At 40.1% G+C, this 22,065-nt stretch overlaps 1 protein-coding gene across 1 annotated transcript in view; it reads right to left on the bottom strand.

Annotated features, from left to right (window-relative positions):
• Window positions 1-22,065, bottom strand: part of tenm2b (teneurin transmembrane protein 2b) — a 172,317-nt gene that overhangs the window by 20,927 nt on the left and 129,325 nt on the right. Inside the window, exons 6-11 of the mRNA XM_079487481.1 lie at window positions 18,267-18,505; window positions 7,635-7,757; window positions 4,012-4,217; window positions 3,309-3,504; window positions 1,955-2,056; window positions 252-446 (exon numbers count right to left, since the gene is read on the bottom strand). Coding sequence (XP_079343607.1) covers window positions 252-446; window positions 1,955-2,056; window positions 3,309-3,504; window positions 4,012-4,217; window positions 7,635-7,757; window positions 18,267-18,505 — 1,061 coding nt within the window. The remainder of the gene's footprint in view (window positions 1-251; window positions 447-1,954; window positions 2,057-3,308; window positions 3,505-4,011; window positions 4,218-7,634; window positions 7,758-18,266; window positions 18,506-22,065) is intronic.

Below are 22,065 nucleotides of genomic sequence, written 5' to 3'. Positions count from 1 at the left end.
ATGGATTTGAAAACTGAGATTCTCAGAAAAGGCTTTGCTGAAAGTGCTGAGTCCTAAAACGTCTGTAAGTGTGTGTTGTGTTTTACAATTTAATAATGCCAAATTATGATTTTCGCAAAATCTTCCCAGGCCACTGTCGACCTTCATTATACATAAAAGATGGCATTCTACTAAAAAACACAACAACAGCGAACAACATGTTTTTTCAGTCAAGTGGGCTTTGTTATTGATGCTGTAGACACGCTCCATACCTTCCTCGCAGGATTCCCCACGGTAACCTGCCTCACAAGCACAGCTGCCCTGGGTGCAGGTCCCGCGACCGCCACAGCTGGGGTCGATGCACTGCCCCTGCGGTACGTCACACTCCAACCCCTTCCAGCCGCTGTAGCACATGCAAAGACCCTTGCTGTACTGTCCATTGCCACTGCACAGCACGGGACACGCCACTGCAGACACCAGAGGATGCAGGTGGGAAAACAGATGAGGGGGAGCAGGAAGGACAGAAGAGGAGGACGTTCGAGAGGAATTAGTGAAAACCAGCTTTATTAAAAGAAGTTCAGGTATGAAATGTGAGATTAGATAAGAGAGAATGAGATATAGAGTGTTATTACAAACAAATCCCAAAGAAAAAAAACAGCGATTGGTGTGCAAGTCAAAGGTTTAGCCACATAAATCTATTTCTGAAATGAAATTGATACCTTATGTTCTTTTATGTAACATAAATGCAAAATTGTTGGGATTCGCTAGAAAGCTGAGGTTCTAAGATTTCAAAAGATATGTGTAGTCCTGGGTCAAGTTTTGTGCTCCGATTTTAAAGATTTGATGCTGCAATATTGGTCCCGTGGGTGGTGGCAGAATTAAAAAACCAACTTGCATTATGCAATGTCTTGTGCTTAGGGTTTTAAAACAGACTATGTCACGTGTAATTAAGCTTAAGAGATTTAGAGACGGCGTCAGCTCCTCGGAGGAGGCGTTCTTCAAACAGTAATAAACTTGCTGTCTCGAGCCTCAGGTGGGCTCACACACACATATGCACATCTCTGTACGAAGCCTCTGCTGAGAGTCCACCATCACTCAATAAGATTCGTCTGGCACAGCAAAGTCAACAAACCCATCAGATAGTTTGGCATAAGCGTGATGGAATTAATCAGGGATGCTGTAGTTCATCTCAGACCGATATGACGGTGTCATAGGACCGGGAGGACAAATGGCCGGAACGTATGTAGAGAAACAGTGATGATGAACTTTGATGATTTCATGACTAATTTTTCGCTTGAGGAAAGAACTTGACGGATGTTTTCACATCAAAAACGAGGAGTACACACAACAATAATGGCTTCAGAATTAAAGAAATGGTTCACTCAAAATATAAATTCTCTCATAATTTTTTATAACTAGCATACTGCACATGCCATCACGGATGTATATGACTTCCTTTCTTCATTTGAATGCAAATAAATATTAATATAATTAATATATAAATTGATTCATATGTATATATACAGCTCTGAAAAAAAATTACATTTTCAAATTATGATCAGTTTTCTGTGTTAAGGTCGAAATGATCATTTTAGGTTGATCCTGTGAAATACTGTCATCATTTCTCTTCATTTCCAAATATATATTAATTTTTTAGCAAAACAATTTGAAATCTCATTGTTTTTTCGTATGTTTCATGATGAAATATGACAACTGGACGGAGCACATATATCACATCTTGGTGGGCTTTAGGGTGAGTAAAATTATAAGAGAGTTTTCATTTTTCAACTCCTTTAAATGATCTCCTACCAAAACTGTGGAATTACAGATTCCATGTCACTTGGTTTTGTTACATATTACTTCCAAGAGTCACAATCTCTCAAAAAAATGTCACACATATAATACATATATATTTATAACATGAAAACAACAAATGTCTTTATAAATGCTCCTGCAGTGTAAAAACAGACTTTACCTTTGGAGCAGTCCGTGCCATGGAACCCAGGGAAGCAATGACACGCTCCTGACATGCACTCTCCGTTTCCATGGCAATTCTGGGAGCACTCTTCTACCGAGTCTAAGACGAGACACGGGGAAAGACAGACACACACATTTACAGCCCTCATTTATTAATGAGAAACAGAGGAACGCAACATTCACAAAGACTTTTTAAACACTGTCATCTGACAGGAGCCAAAACGCAACGCTGTGAACTGTCACCAGTTTTGAGAGATAATCCTTTACGCAGCATGGTGCAGCATGAACTTTTGTTTGAATTTCTGTGACACGTTTCACCGAAGCCTTATGGGAAATATAGCATTATAGTCGTGATAAAAGCTCAAATAAATTATGTATGCTATTCAAATCAACAGTGGGCATCTAATAAATGCTAGCTAGAAAAAACGCCCAAGCATTCTTATGTGATCATTTGATCTCCAGATCTTACATGTTTCTGAGGCTGCCAGAGCACAATGCGTGTATTTCGCCTCAAACTGAATAGTTAAGTTACTGTGAAAAAGTCAATTGCCTCTAAAAGTATTTGAATGCTTAAGCCACACTTGAAAATGTATTAATGATGTTGTGCTGGAAAGCAAAATATCGAACCGAGCTGCATCTGCAAACAGCAAACTTCTGTTTGTGAAATGCTTTGCTTGGATATGTGTGTTGTCAATATTTTAAAACAAATGCCACTTGGTTTGATGTGTTATTAACCAATGCAATGACATTGAAGTATTTTCATGGTACCTCACTGAACATTTGGTCTATTTCTGTATATTCCTTGCAGACCGATGTCACTCACTCAAACTAAGTCTCATTATTTTGCACTGTTTTCAGGATGGGTTATGAAAAATCCAATTTTTAAGCCTTGGTTTCAGTTAAAGCATACAAAACAAACAATAATAAAAACTGTGAGTGACTCAAAATCTCTGTAGTCCCCGGTGGCTTCCTAATTCTGGTCCCCATTGTTGGTAACTGCATAAAAATGGGCAACCAATAAAATAAATAAATTTTTGTGTGTGTTCATTGAAAATACTCAACATGAGAATTCGAAATGTTCATCCTTTTCAGACAATTTTGATCTAAAAAGCAGATGTATCAGATCACTGTTTGCTTGGTTTTATATAAGACGACTCAGTTGCCCTAAAGATCAACCTTCTTCAGCTGCTTCACGTTGAAACAGAACATGATATTAGATCAAGTGTGAAGCAGGTGCACAGTGAGTCTCTCTAAATAAAATGCTTTTTCTAACATGGCAGGTCATCAAGTAAGATTCTATTGAACGCATTTCTTTTAAACATAGTGTGTAAATAAAAACGGCAGGTGTGTACTTAGAGCCACGGTGCTGAACGAGACAGGCTCCTTCTCTTTGCCGTCGTTGTAAAATGCCAAATGCCAGGTGCCGGGGTCCAAATACTGCACAAAAATTGCCTCATTCTGCACGACGGTCTGAATACTGCGGCGCTCGCGAGGAGACTCTATCACGCTCCACTTCTCCTTTCCATCAAGCCTCTCCATGTAGTCGTACTGAAGAAAGTGAGAGAGAGAGAGAGAGAGAGAGAGAGAGAGAGAGAGAATGACGTGTAACAGAGACAGAAAATAAGTGGATAACTCACAAATGTCAAATTAAATTAAAATCTATGAACAATAACAACTTCAGAGTGTGACAAGAAAAGTGTAAGGACACTGCATAAGAATATGCAGTGATAATATGGAAATAATTAACAATAAGAAACGGAACACAAAAGTTTGTCAACACAGATGGTCTCTTCATAGAAATAATGTTTTTTTTAAAAGGGAAAAATCTCTTTCATAAAGCAAAGCTTCTTCATTTGTGAAATATTTACAAAAATGGGTCATTTAGGAATAATGGTGTCACATGAGAACGCTTTAAATATGACTGCCACATTTAGATCTGTTTCACATTGTATATCAAATGTAAAAGACTACATTTTCGGTTCAAGCTAACATTAGAACACTTATAGATACGTCCCCTTTAAAAAAACGCCACAAGACATGAGGGGATTTGCTCACCTGGGCGTGTGAAGGAGGCAGGCCTTTCCGCATGTAGACCCCAAACAGCGCGTCCTTGCCCAGGGAGATGTTGAACTTGAGAAAATGTGGCTGGCGCAGGTGAAGTAAAGACCTCCAGAAGACGCCCGGAGGAACATCCTGACTGATCCGTTGACCCAGCATCAGCTCCCCGCTGTTTATACTGCTGTTCTTCAACACCCACGGCCCTGAGACGGAGCCAGAGGAGAAAAAATAGACACAGGATTTGTGTGATGATAAAATAAGACAAAGACAGATCCTGTGTCTGGTTCCGTTCTTTTGCTCACTTCACTACTCCCTGTATAGCGAATGACATGTGAGTCCACTATATGGAGAAGAAGTGAATGAAAATGAGTGAAAGATTTCAGACACTGATGTAGTATATCCTGCGTCTGACATTACTGTTGTGGACATTCGACATAATGGTTATATTGCACCTCTGTGGCTTCATAGATTGCTTAATAAAATAGTAAAGTTCAATTTCACCGTATTTGTGACGTTTTTGCATTTGTTTTTAATAAAGAGAACAAACAACGATTTGCCACATTTATTTACTTTAACGTTTATTACGTATTTAAAATAAAGCAACACTGTCTATAACATTAAAGCGGCCCTAACTCCAAATCAAGTGTTATATCCACCGTTTATATAACATTCATTACCCAAATAACAACACAGCTGAACCCCTTTAATTTAATTAGTTTATTCTAAAAAACACGAAAACGACTGTCAACAAGAACAAACACAAGTGTGTAAACGTGCATTTGTGGTATTAACGGTCACTCTCCTCCAGCTGATTCCAATCAAGGGGTCGTCACGTGTTGTATCATGGGAAATAGAATGTACACTCAAATCAAAGTGCATTGTGGGTACAAAAAAGAGTGAACGAATGTTGGGAATGAAGTAGTACACTCAGGTCACTACAAAATGGCGGACACCCAAAATAGTGCACTATATAAGAGATAGGGAGCGGTATCAGACACTGCCAGACTTTCATAGCAGGGAGCACAGGAGACAAATCTCAAGTCGGTGTAAAAATATTTACAGTGCGTAAGAAGAAAAATCAACATATATAATTCCACAGAGACGGAGTTCATCACTAATGAGTGCGCAGTCTGGGCTGCCAAAGTCACCCAAACCCTTTCTTCTCCCTTGAGATAACAGAACACAAGCAAACCGATATGTACATACCGTACATACCCCCCTCCCTCAAACACCTGCCAAATCTGTTCCCTAAAGAGAAAACCATTGCCATTTTGACAGCAAGCCTCAATCAGAAAATTACACAACACAACGGCCTTGATGGTTTCAGACGCAACGCACACACAGTCCGTTGTGTGTGAGCGACCAGTGCAACACGTTTTAAATGTCTAGTTGGCATTCTCAATGTTTGATGTGTCCTGATAAGCAGACACAATCTGTTTCCCCGCCTGCTAAAACCTCTGTCTGCATTTAAAAAGGGAAAGGGAGAACCAAATGGATCCAGCCGTCTGTTTGCAGGTGAACACACACATACACACGGTGTCAGGTCTGAGTGACAGGCCGGTTAAAGCAGCCCCGTCTGGTTACCAGTGGGAGCTCGCTCTAACCTCCCTCATTAACACGGAGCGTGGATGGACAGATCTTCTACACACTGAGAGAGAGGGAGTGAGAGACGGTAAAAGTAAGATGGAGAGAGAGAAACGGAGAAACATATTAAGAAGGAGTAGTGATGGTCCCCTGGAGAGTGTGCATGAGAAGAGTTGTACTGTGGAAGTGAACTTCACACTCCTTACACTCGACAAGAGTTCAGCCGACCTGAACTGTTCACATCAGCGCCAATGGAAAAGGGTCTCATGTACTCGAAGGTTCATGTTTAAATATATGAAATTACCTTTGTACACAAAAATATCATTGTGCCAACATAGTCATTTCTTTCATTAGAAGACTGAAATGTTATTTAAAAAAATAATTTATGAAACGGATGACTTGGGCCAAATAATGAAGAAAAATCAACCGGTAAGAACTAATAATATAAATTGCCTTAATACCGCTTAAAAAGCTTTCCATTGATACCTCCAAAAAACTGGTAATACTTATTTTCTTGTAGCATCAATGTTTCATTGTATATTTAGCTCAAGTAAATTTTTAGCTTATATAATTAATTATGATATATTGGTATATTGCAAATAAACAAAAACTGTACACATTTTTAGATCTTTTTTAAATGATTTTCCAATTGTCACTGTCAGAAAATTCTAGAAATTTCTGTAGCACATGGAAGGTGGGATGAAGCGATGATCGGTGACTGCGTGTAGAGTCATAAAAGACAAAAACTATTCAAGAAGAAAGCTATATTCAGTCAGGATGCCTTGGGGGTGAGTAAAACATGGGGAAATTTAGATTACCCAGTGAATTATCCCCTTTATATGTTAAGAAGGAGGGAGAGAGAGTGAGGGAAAGAGAGGGAGAGAGAGTGAGGGAAAGAGAGAGAGAGAGAGAGAGAGCATATGCACTCTAACGCCACGGCTGAATGATGTATCACCATATAGATATTTCGAGCACAGCCCTAGCGGGAGCATTTCCTCCGTCTTTTACATTGCCGTACCGAGAGGTCACGCTGAGACGTTTTGATCTTCTATGGTACTCACGTGACGCGAATTCGTAGGTCAGAGTTCACCAAACTTTGCTGTGCAGCGAAATATCTTCGGACGGGCTTGTGAAATATCTTCGACGGTCGGTCGCATGCGTATGATGGAAGTCAATGGAGCGAAAAAACAAAAGTGTGACAGCAGCTTAAGTCTTTGCACGTGGCGTTGAACCACACACTTTATGATCATTTAGCATCTTCTATTTTACTCGTAAACACTTATTGTAGATAAGAACACGCTTGTCACACCCCAGTTAACCCCAATGGTGTTCCCCTCCTGGTGCAGAAGAAACAGTTCTGCGTGTGAAGAACATCAATACTGGCACTCTCTAAAGGTCAGCGGCAATCATTTTCATCAGAACGTGTTGACACTGATAATGATAAATCATTTGAGGTGAACGGAGAACAGGCCGGGAGATTCTTTGCATGTGAGCCACTGAGAGTTAGCCACTGCTCTGAACAATCCACTAACTGCCATCCGACATGTCTAATCCTAAAACCCACGTTTAGGAGAGCACACAGGAGAGCACACAGGCACAGGGCAAGGCTGTGATTTTACTCTAATGTATTGGAAACGAATGTAAACAAATGACACAAATACAGGTCCCGCATACAGCAGTATTAAGAGATTCAAACGCTTTAGATGAAGAAAAAAGACATATTACATCAGTGGTGTAAATATTATTTAAATGTGTGTAAATCTGACCATCAATACAACTGCAATACTGTACTATTCTCACTACTCTTTACGAACAAAATCGAGCGGAAATTTATTTGATTTATTAGAATTTTATTGGATTATGGATATAAATTATGATTTTTTTAGTTAATGACTTTCCTTACATTTGATGAAAAATGACATAACCAAATAAACTTGAAGAATAGCGACCGGAGACATTTATTAAGGAGACATTTGGATTTCCTGTTGTCAGGGGCTGTCGTGTTCCTGTGTTTTGGCACGCATTTGCATTTTTACCTCTGCCTCCGGAGGGCACCGTTGCCCCGTCACCAATGCCAGGAATACTCATGCTGAGGCCAGTGCTCACTAGATGCCCTTCAGCGGGTTTCAGCCGCCAATTTAAGCCAAGCAGATTAAGAGCTGTGTGAGAGAGAGAGGAAATAGAGAATTAAAAAATAGAACATGTCACTACATTACACCTTCCGACCACTTTATATATACACTGATGACACGTCCCGACAGCCGAGATCCTGCGACACCCATACAAGTATTACTCCTACTGACAGAGGAGACTTTAGCATACAAATACACTCATTATAGCCAATGACACATTGACTACAGTCTGTGCTTTGTTTGGGCTCCGTGCCCAGACAGGTTTAGTTGGGCCGGGTTTAATCCAAACCGCTACAGGAATACTAAACTCGGCGTAGATATGAATATGTCACGTAGAGGAAATGTCAAACGCCACACAATGAGAGTAGCGAAGAAAGTGACAGTTACCTCGATACTGCGACGCAAGGTGGGAACGGACAGGAAAATTGTCTCGGGGAAAAAAATAATAAACTGAAGCCAGTTAAAAGTCGATGACGGATGCCAAAAAATCTCACTGCTTGTCATCGTTTTCTTGTTGGCGCACTAGAGGGGATTTTGGCTAAGTGCCTGCGTTACTCTCCGCATCCCATATGTACCGTGATCACTGCTTCACTGCTTCCAACACTTTGTAGAACCTGATTAGCTTTAGTGGAGATCACTCCATGTGCAATATTCAAATATGTCAAGTTGCATTTAAAAAATATCATAATGATAAAAGAAAGTTAGTTTTGTGATGTGCTTGTGGAAATTACGGTAGAGTGAAAATAAGTGCCATCGCACACACAAAAACACACACGCCCGGGAAAACGCAGACGTCTGCAGAATCACCCGTAACACCTAACCTCCGCTCCACCCCTAGTTCTTCAACCCCTCCTTAAATCTCATCCATGTAAAATCAGCTCCAACTTTCTCTGCCTTCTGCTTTCTCCTCAAAATGTGTATCTGAGAGCGTCTTATCGCTCTCTTGTTGAGGGGTCAAAAGAAAGAGCTGACTCCCACGGGCCACTAGCTGCTCTGATGCGTCAACTTCATTGTCCCTCACTATTTCTCATCAATGGATCTTATCGCTTCATCCACTAATCGAGCCTTATCTCTCACTTATTCGTTGTTCTTTTCAACATTCTCGTCTTCCGTCTCACGCTTTTTTCTTTCTCTTCTCATCAGGGCTCTCGCTGACAGAGACGGCCTAGTTATGACCCGAGACATATTGTTCGGCTGAACAGCGCTATAGAGAATCTGGAGGACCTCAGATCGGATACTGCAATTGTGATGCTATTCTTGGATGGGTTTTGCTTGGGAGGTCAAATCAGCAAGATCAGCAGACTCAATTAGCGAAATGACTGAGGAAGACTATGGCATGGATTCTCTGTGTTGGGTTTGGGTGTATTGTTGGTTGGGGCTGTAGCGGGAAGGGTTGATTTAATCATAAAAAAATCAAGAACTGAAACTTTAAATATCACAGAATTACAATTTAGCATTGCAGTATCATAGTAACTGTGGTCAACGTATTGAGATTAAGGTCTGATTTAAGAACAAAGTGGAGAATGAATTGTTTTTTCTACAGTTGGGTACAGCAGCAGGTTTGAACTGGTTAGCCTCGAAGAAATTTCATGAAATAAATACATTTACATAAAGAACGTCACAGTCTAATGAATTTTTAAACAAGCTAAATTAATGTAATAGTATTTTTACTGCTTTTCTTTGCAGCAAATGTGTTAACAAGCCATACGTGTGTGAGTACAGGATATTCAATTAACACTAACAGTAGAATAAATAAATACATTTATAAAAACATTAAATGCATCTTTAAAATTTCCACTGCACTTAGTGAAAGACACTCGGAAAGGGGCTAAAAATTTGAGGAGAAAGTGGGTGTGGTTTAGGGCCATCCCTGCATGCCCTCAGATGCATGAAAGGGCGCATATTGGTCTCACGTCTAGCCGCATTACCATTAGTTGTTGCTTTGCACTTTTTCTTGCTAATGAAATCAGAGCGAGATCTTCAACCAACTCATTTATAGTCTGCGCAATAAGCATTAATTATTAAGAGGAAACGTGTCCGATGTGAAATTCATGAGATGCCGCATCTAACTTTACGTAATCTCCATGTATAATTCACCTCTCGAAAAATATTACCTACGTAAGACACAAAGATAGAAACAGGGCGAATGAGGGAGAAAAACAAGACGCACAACAAAGGAATTCCCTCGTCTTGCGTGATTAAACGCGTTTTCAGTTTGGAGTTCTGCTCGGTTTTAAAAGCACCCAGAGAAAATAAAGTCTGTGTCTCTACCTGACCTGAACCTCAGTACTGAGTTTGCTTTTGCTGAGCTCTGTCAGCTGAGTTGGTGCTGACAGCAGCATTGTAAAAGTGGCCGTACGCATTTTCCAAACTCGTAAACTATAATGCGCTTTCATCGCAATGCCACAGGTTGAATTTGGAGTTACCGTTGAGGCCTCCAACCGTCTTTCATTACACAAAGGGACTATGATTCTGTACTTTATACCCAGGATGAGCTGAGGCTTTAAAAGGCGTGGAGTTTTGAGCCACTGGTGGTCCACGAGGTGCCCTTAAAGAGTTCTGCTGTAGGCATATAAAGCTGCTATGCTGATGTGATTGCCTTGAGCTAATGCAGGAGAAACGCTGACCTCAGACTGGTATTGACAATAACAGTGATATTAAAAACTTTGATTATCGATAATGTGGTAATTCTACATGTGATAATATCTTAAGTAATTCGGCATCTTGTTTGTGTGACAAAACAAAATGAATACAAAATGAAAGATGAATTTGATTGATAGCATTAATCATAAAAATGATTGAAGTAGATATCATTATACTACCGTTACATCAAATGAATAAGTTCATGATAACTGCAAAGTAAAATTCTGATATGGTGACATCCCTACTGTAAAAAAACTAAAAAAAACTTAGAATCAATTTCTTTGTTAAGTAAAATGTGTTTGTTTTTTACACCCCAACTGTAGTAATTTGCAATCTACCACTGTATTATTCTTTTTTACTGCATTAAAAAATTCTGTAAAATGACATCTTTTTTTACAATGTGAGCACTGGAGTGTGGTGGTTACAGGTGAGTCAGCTGATCTTTTGATGAGCTCATGGTTGCTGACTCACCTCTGACAGCGTGAGAGAAGTTTGAATATCAAATGAATTTTACACTTTCAACATACATTTTCATGACAATTTACTCACCCCGTTGTCATCCAAGATGTATATGTATATTTTTCTTTAGTCGAAAAGAAATTAAGGTTTTCGATGAAAACATTTGAGAATTATTCTCCATATAGTGGACTTCAATGGACTCCAAACGGTTGAAGGTCAAAATGTGGTTTCAGTGCAGCTTCAAAAGGCTTTAAACGGTACCAGACGATGAATAAAGGTCTTATCTAGCGAAATGATCGGCCATTTTCTAAAAAATTAATTATATGTTTTATAAACACGAAAGCTCACCTTGCTCTGTTCTGCGAAGCGCGATCACGACTTCAGAGCATTTGTGTTTATAAAGCATATACATTTTCATTTTTTTTAGAAACCAAAAACCCGGTGATGAGCCCAGCGGCTAAATTATTACAGTTGTCCGCATTGTAGATAAATTCTGACGTTATAAATACTGTTCCTGTAGCGGATAATCTCCCTCTGAGGCTGCTTGTTAGACTGAGCAATTTACACTCTGCAGCCATGCCTAGTTAAAAGACAAAAGTTCTGTCTAAAACATGCACGTTTACTTTCCTGCTTTTATGTGTTTGTGGGTCGGACTGTTTGTACTTGGTATTGTTTTGGTCAATCTTTCTATCAAATGGACAAAATAAGTGGACACAATTTACAAATGAACACGACCGGGCGGATAAACATACAGAAGCGTTTCTTTTGACAGCCGCGAAAAAGACGCTGAACACTGTAAGTGTGTGTTAGAAATCTGAAATGGAGAGAAAACATTCTGCTTGCTTGGTACGTTTTTCTTCAGTAAACCAAACTTTTTAGTCTCCAGCCAAAGTTTAAATCCTGACTTGTTGTTTCCCCTCGTTTACGCATTATGTCCGCAGGGGGTCTTTAAACGCATTCGACCAAAAGAGCGTCTACTTTCCTGTCAGGCTAGAAAAAGGCAAAAGGCTATATATAACTATAAATGTAGTTATGAGCAGCAGGCTGTGTAATATGAGTGATTATTTAACGTTTGTTTTAATCCATTTGACTAATAGCAGTTTCTGCCAACAAACATAACAGTCTGAACAGTTTGAGAAGGTGCTTAAAAGTTTTGAGAAATGTATTATTACTTTGAATTAGACTGCTAACTTGTACCCTGCAATAAACACTTTATCTTTCTACATGTCTTCAATAAATGTTTAATTTAAGCAATATTCTCTATCACTTCTTATTACTTAATAAGATTTTATGAGATGAAGGAGGAAAAAACGGCCTCATTTATCGGCCATCGGCTGGCCTGATTTCTAAAAATCTGCATCGGCCAGAGAAAAATCCATCTCGGTAAACATGTATTCCAGAGTCCGGCACCCTTAGACATTCTGTCCCCAACTGAACATTTCTTACTGCTCTAAGAAGAAACGTCTGGTATTTGCCCACCGTTTAATTATTTATCAGGCCTGTGGTGTTGCATTTATACCCAAGAGGGACATGTATGGATAAAACAGGCTGGTCCCAACAGGCACCATTCCAGCGAAAAGCAAGCAAATGCTCAATCCGAGACTGCTTTTAAGTCCGGCTACAAAGAGTGGGAGGACCAGAAGGCAGCGAGATGGCCGGTGATCCCAGTGAGCAAGAAGCTCACCAGGGAACGGTCTAGAGTGTAGGAGCCTTATTCCCGGATCACTGAAGCTTCGCCTGCTCTTCTCTGTGTTTGTGAATAAAAACACTAACAGCCCTGTGAGCACGTCCCCGTGGAGTTTGCATGTATGTACACGCACGCTGTTGCACCTCAATCAACCTGATGCAACCCATCCTCACTTCACAGCAATCTTCACCTGATGTTACAGAAGCCTTGTTTAACTCCGCCTCTCAGATTGACCAAGAGAGATTGAATGAGTTTGCATCTCGCCTTCAAAAGACATAGGCACGATCTGGATCTCGTTGAAGGTGAAAACTTTGTCGTCATTGCAGCTGATCTCTTTCAAGCGTGTGCAGCTTTGATGTGTGGTTTGATTTGAGATTCGTGAGTTCTGCCGCTATGAATATAAATTCAACGCTACGCTGGACTTGGGCTCCCTGAGGGCCGGCTCTATCTTATTACATCAGCTCAGTCTTGACTGGTAACCAAAAAGCTCTGAAAGTTCCAATCTCTAGATAAAAGTCGTCCCAAAATGCGACGCGCGTGCTTGCGGGAAATCTGGGGAGGATGCTGCTTGAGGCGCGCAAGGTCTGCGAGTTTAAAAACACACAAACCCTCATGAACCTTGAGCGTGGGTGTGTTGAATGGCATGAGGAGATCTAATCTATTCCACTCTGCTTGTCAAATACACGGAGCACAACAATCGCTTCGCACAGGATAACCACACACACGTTCTCAACTCTACAAACACAAGGCTTTGAGTGACAGCGCTTTCTATCCCAGATTTACAGCGACAAGATGGAACACGTGATCTTTGTCCTGCGATCCACGCAGATGTAATCAAACCCTTATTTCGTTCCCTGTCACTCAGCGAGTTTAATATTAAGCAGATGTCAGAGAAAAATGGAATAAAGGGGAACGTAAATCTAAAAGTGAGAGTAAAAATGAAAAGTGTCATTTTAATCAGCTTCAGGCATGTATGCTTGGGTGTGTTGATTTGAGTTCATGCGGACAGCGGAGGGCTGCGAGTTGGAGATTGGCTGGCGAACATATTATCTCAGCGAGACAGAATCTCCAGCATCTCGGAGCGTGTAGGTGTGTGACTGATTGTTGTTTGTTTGCGTACCTATGCGGGCACGGGGAGCGTGTGATGAGACTGGTGGGTCGAGATGGAATGTGTATGAGTGCAAATATAAAATAGGCAGGTGACAGTTAAAGTTCATGCTGGCAGAGAGCAGTAAGTGGACATATGAGTCATTTTGACTGACATACAGTGTGCTACCATAGACCTGACAGAGAGTGCTGACCAGCTTCCATAAATAAGTCACTGTGTGATTGACAGGATGCAGGGAATATGAGTCATTACACTTTTGGCTGACTCACTCACAATTTGTGTATTTTCTTTACACATGTTTTTTTGCTGTGCATGATTCATTAGTCTGGGAATCAGTTGGCGTCTCACACTTTGATTTGCTTTACATTCAAAAAGTCACAATCTGATTCCAAAACAGTTCTTAATTTATAACAGTTTTAGTAACAGGAAGCAAATCTCTGGTGGGTAAGCTTGTTGACAAGCTCGTTGTTAATATTCGACATTAAAGCCCTATTAAGCCCTGACTATTCAGTGAGTGATACATCAAGTCTGGTGTAGACTTACAAGAGTTTATGAGAATGTTAGTTTGCCGTTTTGTTGAAGATGTTGTTCTGGTTGTATGGTATTGTAATAATATTTGTTTGATTGAAATGACTGGAATATATGTCACATGTTTGGCTGCCCCAATACTTTTGCCCAAATTGTGTACGAGGCATGATTTTTAAAGCTTGTGGCCCTAGTCTACCATTGAAATAAATGACACCGCCTCGCTTTGTCGCTGGCAGTCTGAACCGGGCATAAGATGTCGTCACGTTTTCGCTTTTCCCAAAGGAGATAACATATTTAGAAAATGCATTATTTAGAGCAGTAAGGGCTACTGAAGAAAGTTGATGGAACACTTCACTTAGCCCTCAGACATCCATCATTTATCTCCCCTTCTTTCATCTGCTTCTTTCATCATCTTTCACCAATTAGTCTAGATTAGTCACAGTGGCCTTATGGCAGCCACTGAACCCCATGCAGAACCCCCACTCTCGCCATCCCTCTAGCATCAGGACCACAACACCTGTCTCCTAGCAACCTACATTCAGATCTCGGCAAAGGATGCCGGCTCAGAAAAGAAAGAAGAATGACGAGAAATAACAACCACCCGAAAGGGAAAATACATGAAGCTGAGCTTAAGGCTTTAATGAGGGGTGTGGGTGTACTAAAGACAAACCACAGGATTTGTGTGTTTTAAATTTTTTCAAATTTTGGGAGTGACAAATAAATGTGTGCAGAAATCAAATGGGTGACATATTTATGCTGCAAATGTGTTTTGAATCCGGTTTTATATCAACAATATACAATATTTAACACAAAATTCACACATTAGAATATGAGGGGAATAAACTGGCTGGAGGCATACACCGCACACTACTATGTGAACAAGAAGACCCAAGGCTTTTAGTCTTTGTTTGTGAGTGTGTGTTTGTGTGTGTGTGTTGAAGTGCAGGACACTGTGTGAAGTGTGGTGTAAACATTTTAAGTACCTGTGTGATTCAGGCAATGAACAGCTCACTGGGTGGTTAGATCTCAGTGGACCAGACACACATACACGCATTTACAGTCTCAATGTCGGCACAAAAAATCCCTGAGGTTTTGGAATAGTTCATAAAACATTTACAGGCCACTGCGCGCAAGATATACACACGAATGCATTCTCATTCAAAAACACAGTGGAACAACAAATCCCCTTTAAAAATGTGTGTGCATGGTTTATGTGTACGAGAGAATCTCTGAAGCCCCTGTTTACTTTCGCCGTGAACATATTCAACACACGCAACAACTAATTCTGATAAGACACGTGCAGAACAATACAAGATCACACAAAAATCTCATTACAAGCTCCCATTAAAATAAATGAAGCTGTGTAAAGTCAAAACAAAAGCACATGCGATTTTGTCGCTATTATGTTGCCACCATAACATCTAATTGTTGCACTAAATAAAGTAATTGCATACGAGCACTAAAAAGCATGTTGTTTGAAATATTTTTTTCAAAACTGTTATGATTCTTCTCCTAAAGAAGACCGCATGCAACCAGCACCATTTGCTTAAAAAAGAAGTGTCTGCTTTGGCAAAAACTGGCTCTGTATAGTAAACAAACACAAAATATAAAGCCAAACACAGCAGCAAAATAAACAAAGAAAAACAAATGAGACAAACTTGTGGGGAAAATGTGGGAACTATTCGAGCAGAAAACACAGACAGGTTTTTTCTTTACTGCTTTGTAAAGGTGCGACTCTCTCACAGACTGGCACAGACTCAAGGTGTTTGGTGACATTTACCGTCGACTGTGTTGCTGGAAACAATCCGAACCTTATCGGACTCCGCACGCAGACTCTCTCTCACAGTCTGTGCCACCTTTCCTAACCGTGTGAGTGCAAATCTACACAGCAACGAACGCTTCCAAAAGAACGAAAATACACCGAGATATGGGATGCGGTTTTCTAATGAAAGTCTTTCCTCAAATTCGCGTGAGGACACATCAGTCTCGACAACTTTAGCTCCTGTGCTCAGTTCTCCTAAGAACTTAACCCAACTCCCTCGTTCTGTTTCATGAAAAACCGGAACGCTCAACTTGAAACTAAGAAACGCTCCCTGCAGAGAGGTGCCTTGATAAGACCGAAACCTTCTATTCCAAATACATCCATATCACAGCTCATATCAAACGGAAGATGAATCACACGCTGCCGTCTGAAGTAAACGTCCGCGGTCCACACGCTGAGGCTCCTTCCGCCCCTCTGCGTGGGTATTTGCTTTGCCGCAATTGTACCACAACAATAACACACATCAATGGTTTATCAAAGACGCTTTGAAGCGCTTCGTTCTCCATGATAAATGTCATTCTTCTGAGCCAGTCATCTCAGGGTCAATCTTTGAGCTTTGAAAGGCCAGGGTGTGATCGAGGACACAGTGCAGTGCCCAGCAAACTCTACTCTAAATGTGCGTCAATGACATTTAAAGAATGTTTAATTAAATTAATTGATTTATCGCTCCGTGCGTACGGAGTTACAGTTTAGACTGCAATAAATGATTCATCAGGGATCTTTGAATTCGGAGTTCAGGACCTAATTATGTACGACTGAATTTTAAAATGTGAATTAAATCTCACAGTTCACGTCATGATTAATCATTTTAAATTGCTCAGGTTAAATACACTTTCCTTAAAGTAAAGGAATAGTTCACCAATATTAATATTATTATATTTTATTCTTATATAGCAGATGTATTCAATTAAAGAGAGGTCCGGTCTTTATATTATATTATAATTTCCCAATATAGAACGTTGTTCATTACAAAATGTGATCCTGCTTGTGAAAACCCAGCAAAAGTTTTCTTACTGTTTTCTACTCAAAATCATCCCGCAGAATATTCTGTTAAAATATAACAACAATATCTTCAATATTAACTGAATATATGCTATTTTAAAGATTGACATTTTTGTTAAATAAATGTTTTAAATTAATCCTTGATGTATGTTACCTAACAATGAATTACATTATGAGACTTTCAATCAATAATGCTGAAGCTAAATGCAGATTAAAAACGTTATGGTTCATAAAATATTCCAAATCTGGTAGAAAGGTTGGAGACAGCAACAGTAAACAGACTGACGGATACAAATATTTTAATATTACTTTATTTTGTTTACTGTTGTGGGTCCATTCTCCCTTAAAACTAATCTTTGACCATCAGAATTACATATTTAAATAATTTTTCCTGCCCTAAAATAGCTTGAATGTAACTCCTCAGCTTCATTAAGAATAAGCAGATATGTGAATGTGCAAATTAGAGCAAATTAACTCAACCGCACTCGGCAGTTCCAGATGCTGCTAAAAGTGAAAGTGAAACTGAGAGCTGACACAGCAGTGCAGTGATCATTTTAGCCCGAATCTATGTGGCATCTTTGCAAATTTATGCCTCAAACTGCTGATCTACAGGGGTCAAATGATTTGATGTGACTGGTTACATGTTAATGACGCCATTAAGTCTTTGGTAAACTGCAGTTTTATGGAGAAAATACACAGCAATGGTTTGAAATTATAAATTCGCACATGGTTTGTCTTAAAACATTAAAAACACCACATAACCATATAAACAACAGTAAAAACTTGATTTTCTTTAATATAATGGAATAGTTCACCAAAATATGACAATTCTTAAATACACTTTTATATGATTATTATTATATATTATTTTTTATAATATTATTGTGCTTAATTGAAAACAAAATCTGTTAAGATTGTGAATCTGAAATGGCATCAAGGTGGGTAAATTATCAGTGATATTTTAAATTTTGATAAACTATTCCTTTAAAGCAAAGCCCAGAGGTGACCACAGGCAGCCTAGTTATTACATCAAAAATGACATCTTGTGAATATTATTTATGAAAAACACAAATTATTTCTGGATATTTAACTAATAAACAAATAAATGGTCTGTATATGATAGACAAATCATTATTTTTGACCAATGTTTTCTGCAACCTACACCTGCAATACAGCACTTAACATTACTCACACACTCCAGTGGCAGATCCTTCACTAAAGGAACAAGGCAGCAGTATACTGTTTAATTAAGTGACTTCTTGAGGGAAGGAGATTTGAAGAACATACCTATGACATAAGAGAGCAGGATGGCCAGCAGCACAGCGGCTGCGATAGCAGACACGGCGGCGCATTTCCAGCTGCAGTACTTGGAGGGTTTCTTCAGCTTGAAGGAGCTCCTGGAGAAGGTGTTTCTGGGTAAAAGCCTGGGCGGGGGAGAGTAGACGGTACCGCTGGTCAGGGGATAACCTGGTGATGAGCTGCTGAATAGAGGAGTGCTCCCAGACGGGGTCTTAAAGAGAAAGTGCCTACAAGAGAAAAAGACACCAAGTCATCCACCAAACTAATGTTTGCAGCACTTTTGAATTTAAAGGAATATTTGACAAAAAAAAATAAAGAATGTGTTGTTGTTTAGCCACCATCATGCCATTACAAACCTGTTAACTACAATCCGACACAAAATGAGAAATACTAGAAAATACTGGGACTGAGGTTGCCTAATATTTTTTGTGTTAACTATCTTTGCCTTAGCTTTTAAACAGAAGTGATAGTGGCAACAGAAATCCACATTCATTTCCGCCCCCTAAATGTTCTGCAAACAATCAGTATGCCTTTGGCTCTACTTGGCTTCGATAAATCTGATAAAAATCAATGCTTTAATGATCTGAATGACTAAAAAAGTCTGTTCGGGTTTGTTAAATGGCTAACTCTAGCTAGTAGGCTATTTGTTTCGTTCACATTTTCGTATTAACTTAACACCAGTAACTCATGTCGTTCATTTGGTTCTGACCATGCTGCAGTGTTTCTAACTAACAGGAGTTCAATTTGCACAATAATGGCTTTAAATGAGCCTCATTTAACACAAAGAAGGTCATTTAAAAAGCGCTAGACATTAGACTACTGCTTTGTGTTCCACCAGTGACGACTGAATGCATCATAAAGACAACTCTGATCGAGTGGTCAGCAGACAGAATTGATTTTTTTGTTGCCATTAAAACTCTTTGCTTGGAAACACTCAGCAGGATGCTGAATACCAGAGCTCTGAGCATGCTGAGCCACAATAAGCCTCTATACAATCGAATAACTCTAGATGATCAGCATAACATGGAAATAACATACAGTAAGAGAAAAGCAGTTAGTAAAACCTTTGTGCCTTCATCCAGTGTGTGTGCAAGTGTGGAGTGCTCTGTTATTGCTGAGATGCCAGATCTTGTTGCCGTGGTGCACAGTCAAAGGTGGGCTGGAGGGGAGCGACAGAGGGGTTTGTGTATGTATGCGTGTGTGTTTTGGGAAGAAGGCAGATGGGACGGGGATGAAAGCGGACGACAGTTGACCAGGGAAGCTTTGATGAGTGCTAGGTCTGGCTCAGACTGAGGTCCGATGCTAAACCAGCCTTAGATCTTTGTCCATGTGTCTTGTTCAGGACAGGAGGTCCAGCTTGACACCAACAGGCCTCTCTGTCACCCCCTGCTAAGCATCCAAACAGCGCCCTGCTGCCCACAGCCAGAACCACCCTTGAGCACTGGCCAGCACGTCAGCCTTTCCACAGATCTACAGCATCTCCAGCTAGCTTACAGATCTCATAACACGTATATAGCTCATAATCACAGCTTTACTTGAGCGACGACTTCCCTGGGGTTGTTGAATTTGAGAGAGGGGCATGTGGCCCACACAGAGAATAATAATAAAACATAACATAACATACAGTATAACTATATATTATGTCACATATAAAGTTACTGTTTTGAAGTCTATTATACAGACGTAGGCTCTAGCGAAACAACTTCTTCACTTCAAATACAATATTTCTGATATATTGGTTACACAGTGTCTACACTGGACGCGGCGCGAAACGATAAAAGAAAATAGAATGCATCAGAACTCATTATAATTAAAAATGTTGTCCACAAGGGATACGGTGCGACGCAACATGAAAACTCCATAAACAACATGCCGCTGTCGTGTCACGTCACGCTGGTCGTGTCCGATGTAGACGCAGCGTTAAAAAGACTAGGCTAATTGCAAGCAAATCGAGAACGATGAGCCTTAAGATCCTGTGGTCTGCATATTCTTTCAATCTATGTAAAACACCTACTATTTGTCAGCGTTCTCTCCAAGCTTAAGCCAACTAAAGTAGTAGCAGGTTGTCAATGGCACAGTCAGGTTCCTACAGCACACACCTGTGGGCCGCATTCAGAGTGGACAGAACATTCAAGTTTAAACTGCGTTTTTTTGTACGAGCTGGACGAGAGCTGTGAAGTGGATAGAGTGAAACATCTGTCATTCTCTCCTCTGCTGCCTTTCCTCGGTGTGTTTGTGTGTGGCCTTGCACTAACAGTGCAATCTCTAACTGTGCAGTAATGGTCCGTCTCTGTGGTGGACATGCTCCGACTCAAGGTTACTCCAGACTTTTCAGTTCATCTTAAACATGCAGGCAATCTGTATTCAGCTGCAGCTTCATAACACACAGCATAGAATATGAAATGAAACCAACCTCCGTAGCAAAGGCTTCGCGTGTCTTAACAATAGCATACGAGAAGCCTCTCTAAAAATAAATAATGCAGTTAAAAATATATATTTCAAGACAAGAAAATATCCCAGAACGCCTTTGAAGTCGAGCCATTACTTAATCATAAGCTATGACGGACGTGTTAGATAAATCAAGTTAAGAGAAGCGTTAAAGCCAGACATTGGGGGCCATGTGAATAATCGACCCTCCTGGCTAAATTACATTAGACTGCTGCGGAAGGAGAGAAGGGATGTGTGAAAGGGAGAGTAAGAATACACAGAGAAAGATCGAGAACTAAGCGGCCAATAAAAGCATTGGAGTTGTAACATGTTCATACAGTGACCCGCAGTCATTAACCCCTGCGCTACAGCAACAAGGTAAGAAAACAACACACTGTGCAATCTCGGGTGTGACTCAAAGCTACATCATCCCTCAAGAGTCCGATGGACTCTAATTGCAAAATGGCAAGCAGGAGCTAAACGAATTGATATCCAGTGTTATTCTTGTTTAGTGTAACTTTGTGTTCTTCACATTGAGGTTTAAAGGGTATGGGGTGTAAGGTAAATATACAGGGAATGAAACAGACACTCAATTTCGTATCAGTGTGGATCTGTAAATGAGACTGGACTTGACATGAGACATTAGAAAGTGGATTCACGGACAGTGGAGTCTCGCTTTAACTATCGTTTACACACAACCTTGTGTAACTGGTTATGGCTGCTGGTTAAAAGATGACCATTCACATCAGATCAAAAACACTGATCAATAGAATAGTTCACCCAAAATTGAAAATGGTCTAATCATTTACTTTCTCTCATGCCGTACCAGATGATTTTTTTGAACACAAACAAATTTGACATAAAATGCTATTATGTTACTGTCATGATTCTGCCACATCATGTCATGTTTCTCTTGGTCTAGTGGCAGGATCAGGACAGAACCTCATGTTTAATGTGGAGAGAGACGACTATTGTTTATTTGGCTTGCCATATGCTCTCTCCGTCTCTGTTCCTCTCGTTTCCTCGTTATTGATTCATGCCCTACACCTGTTCCCCTTATTTTATGCCCTTGTGTCTTCTGTCTTGTGCTGGTTTATTGTGGTTGTGTGGTGAGTTCATGTGTCTTGTTGAGTCCAGTCCAGTCCAGTCCAGTGTATGTGAAGTGCTTGTAATGAGTTTCTTTTTAGTCTTGTTTAAGTGTAGTTAGTCTTAGTCCTGTCTTGTCATGTTATTGTATCCATCCCGTGTTTTGTTATGTTACTCACTCGTGGGTCTTTTTTTGTCATTGGTTGTTAAATATCTGATAACCCCTTACCCGCTGGTTCTTATTGATCTTATTCATCGGCTGCATGCACCTGGC

This window comes from Barbatula barbatula, assembly GCF_947034865.1.
Source record: "Barbatula barbatula genome assembly, chromosome: 22".
In the NCBI taxonomy this organism is placed as follows: Eukaryota; Metazoa; Chordata; class Actinopteri; order Cypriniformes; family Nemacheilidae; genus Barbatula; species Barbatula barbatula.
This window is presented reverse-complemented; position numbering and strand designations above follow the sequence as displayed.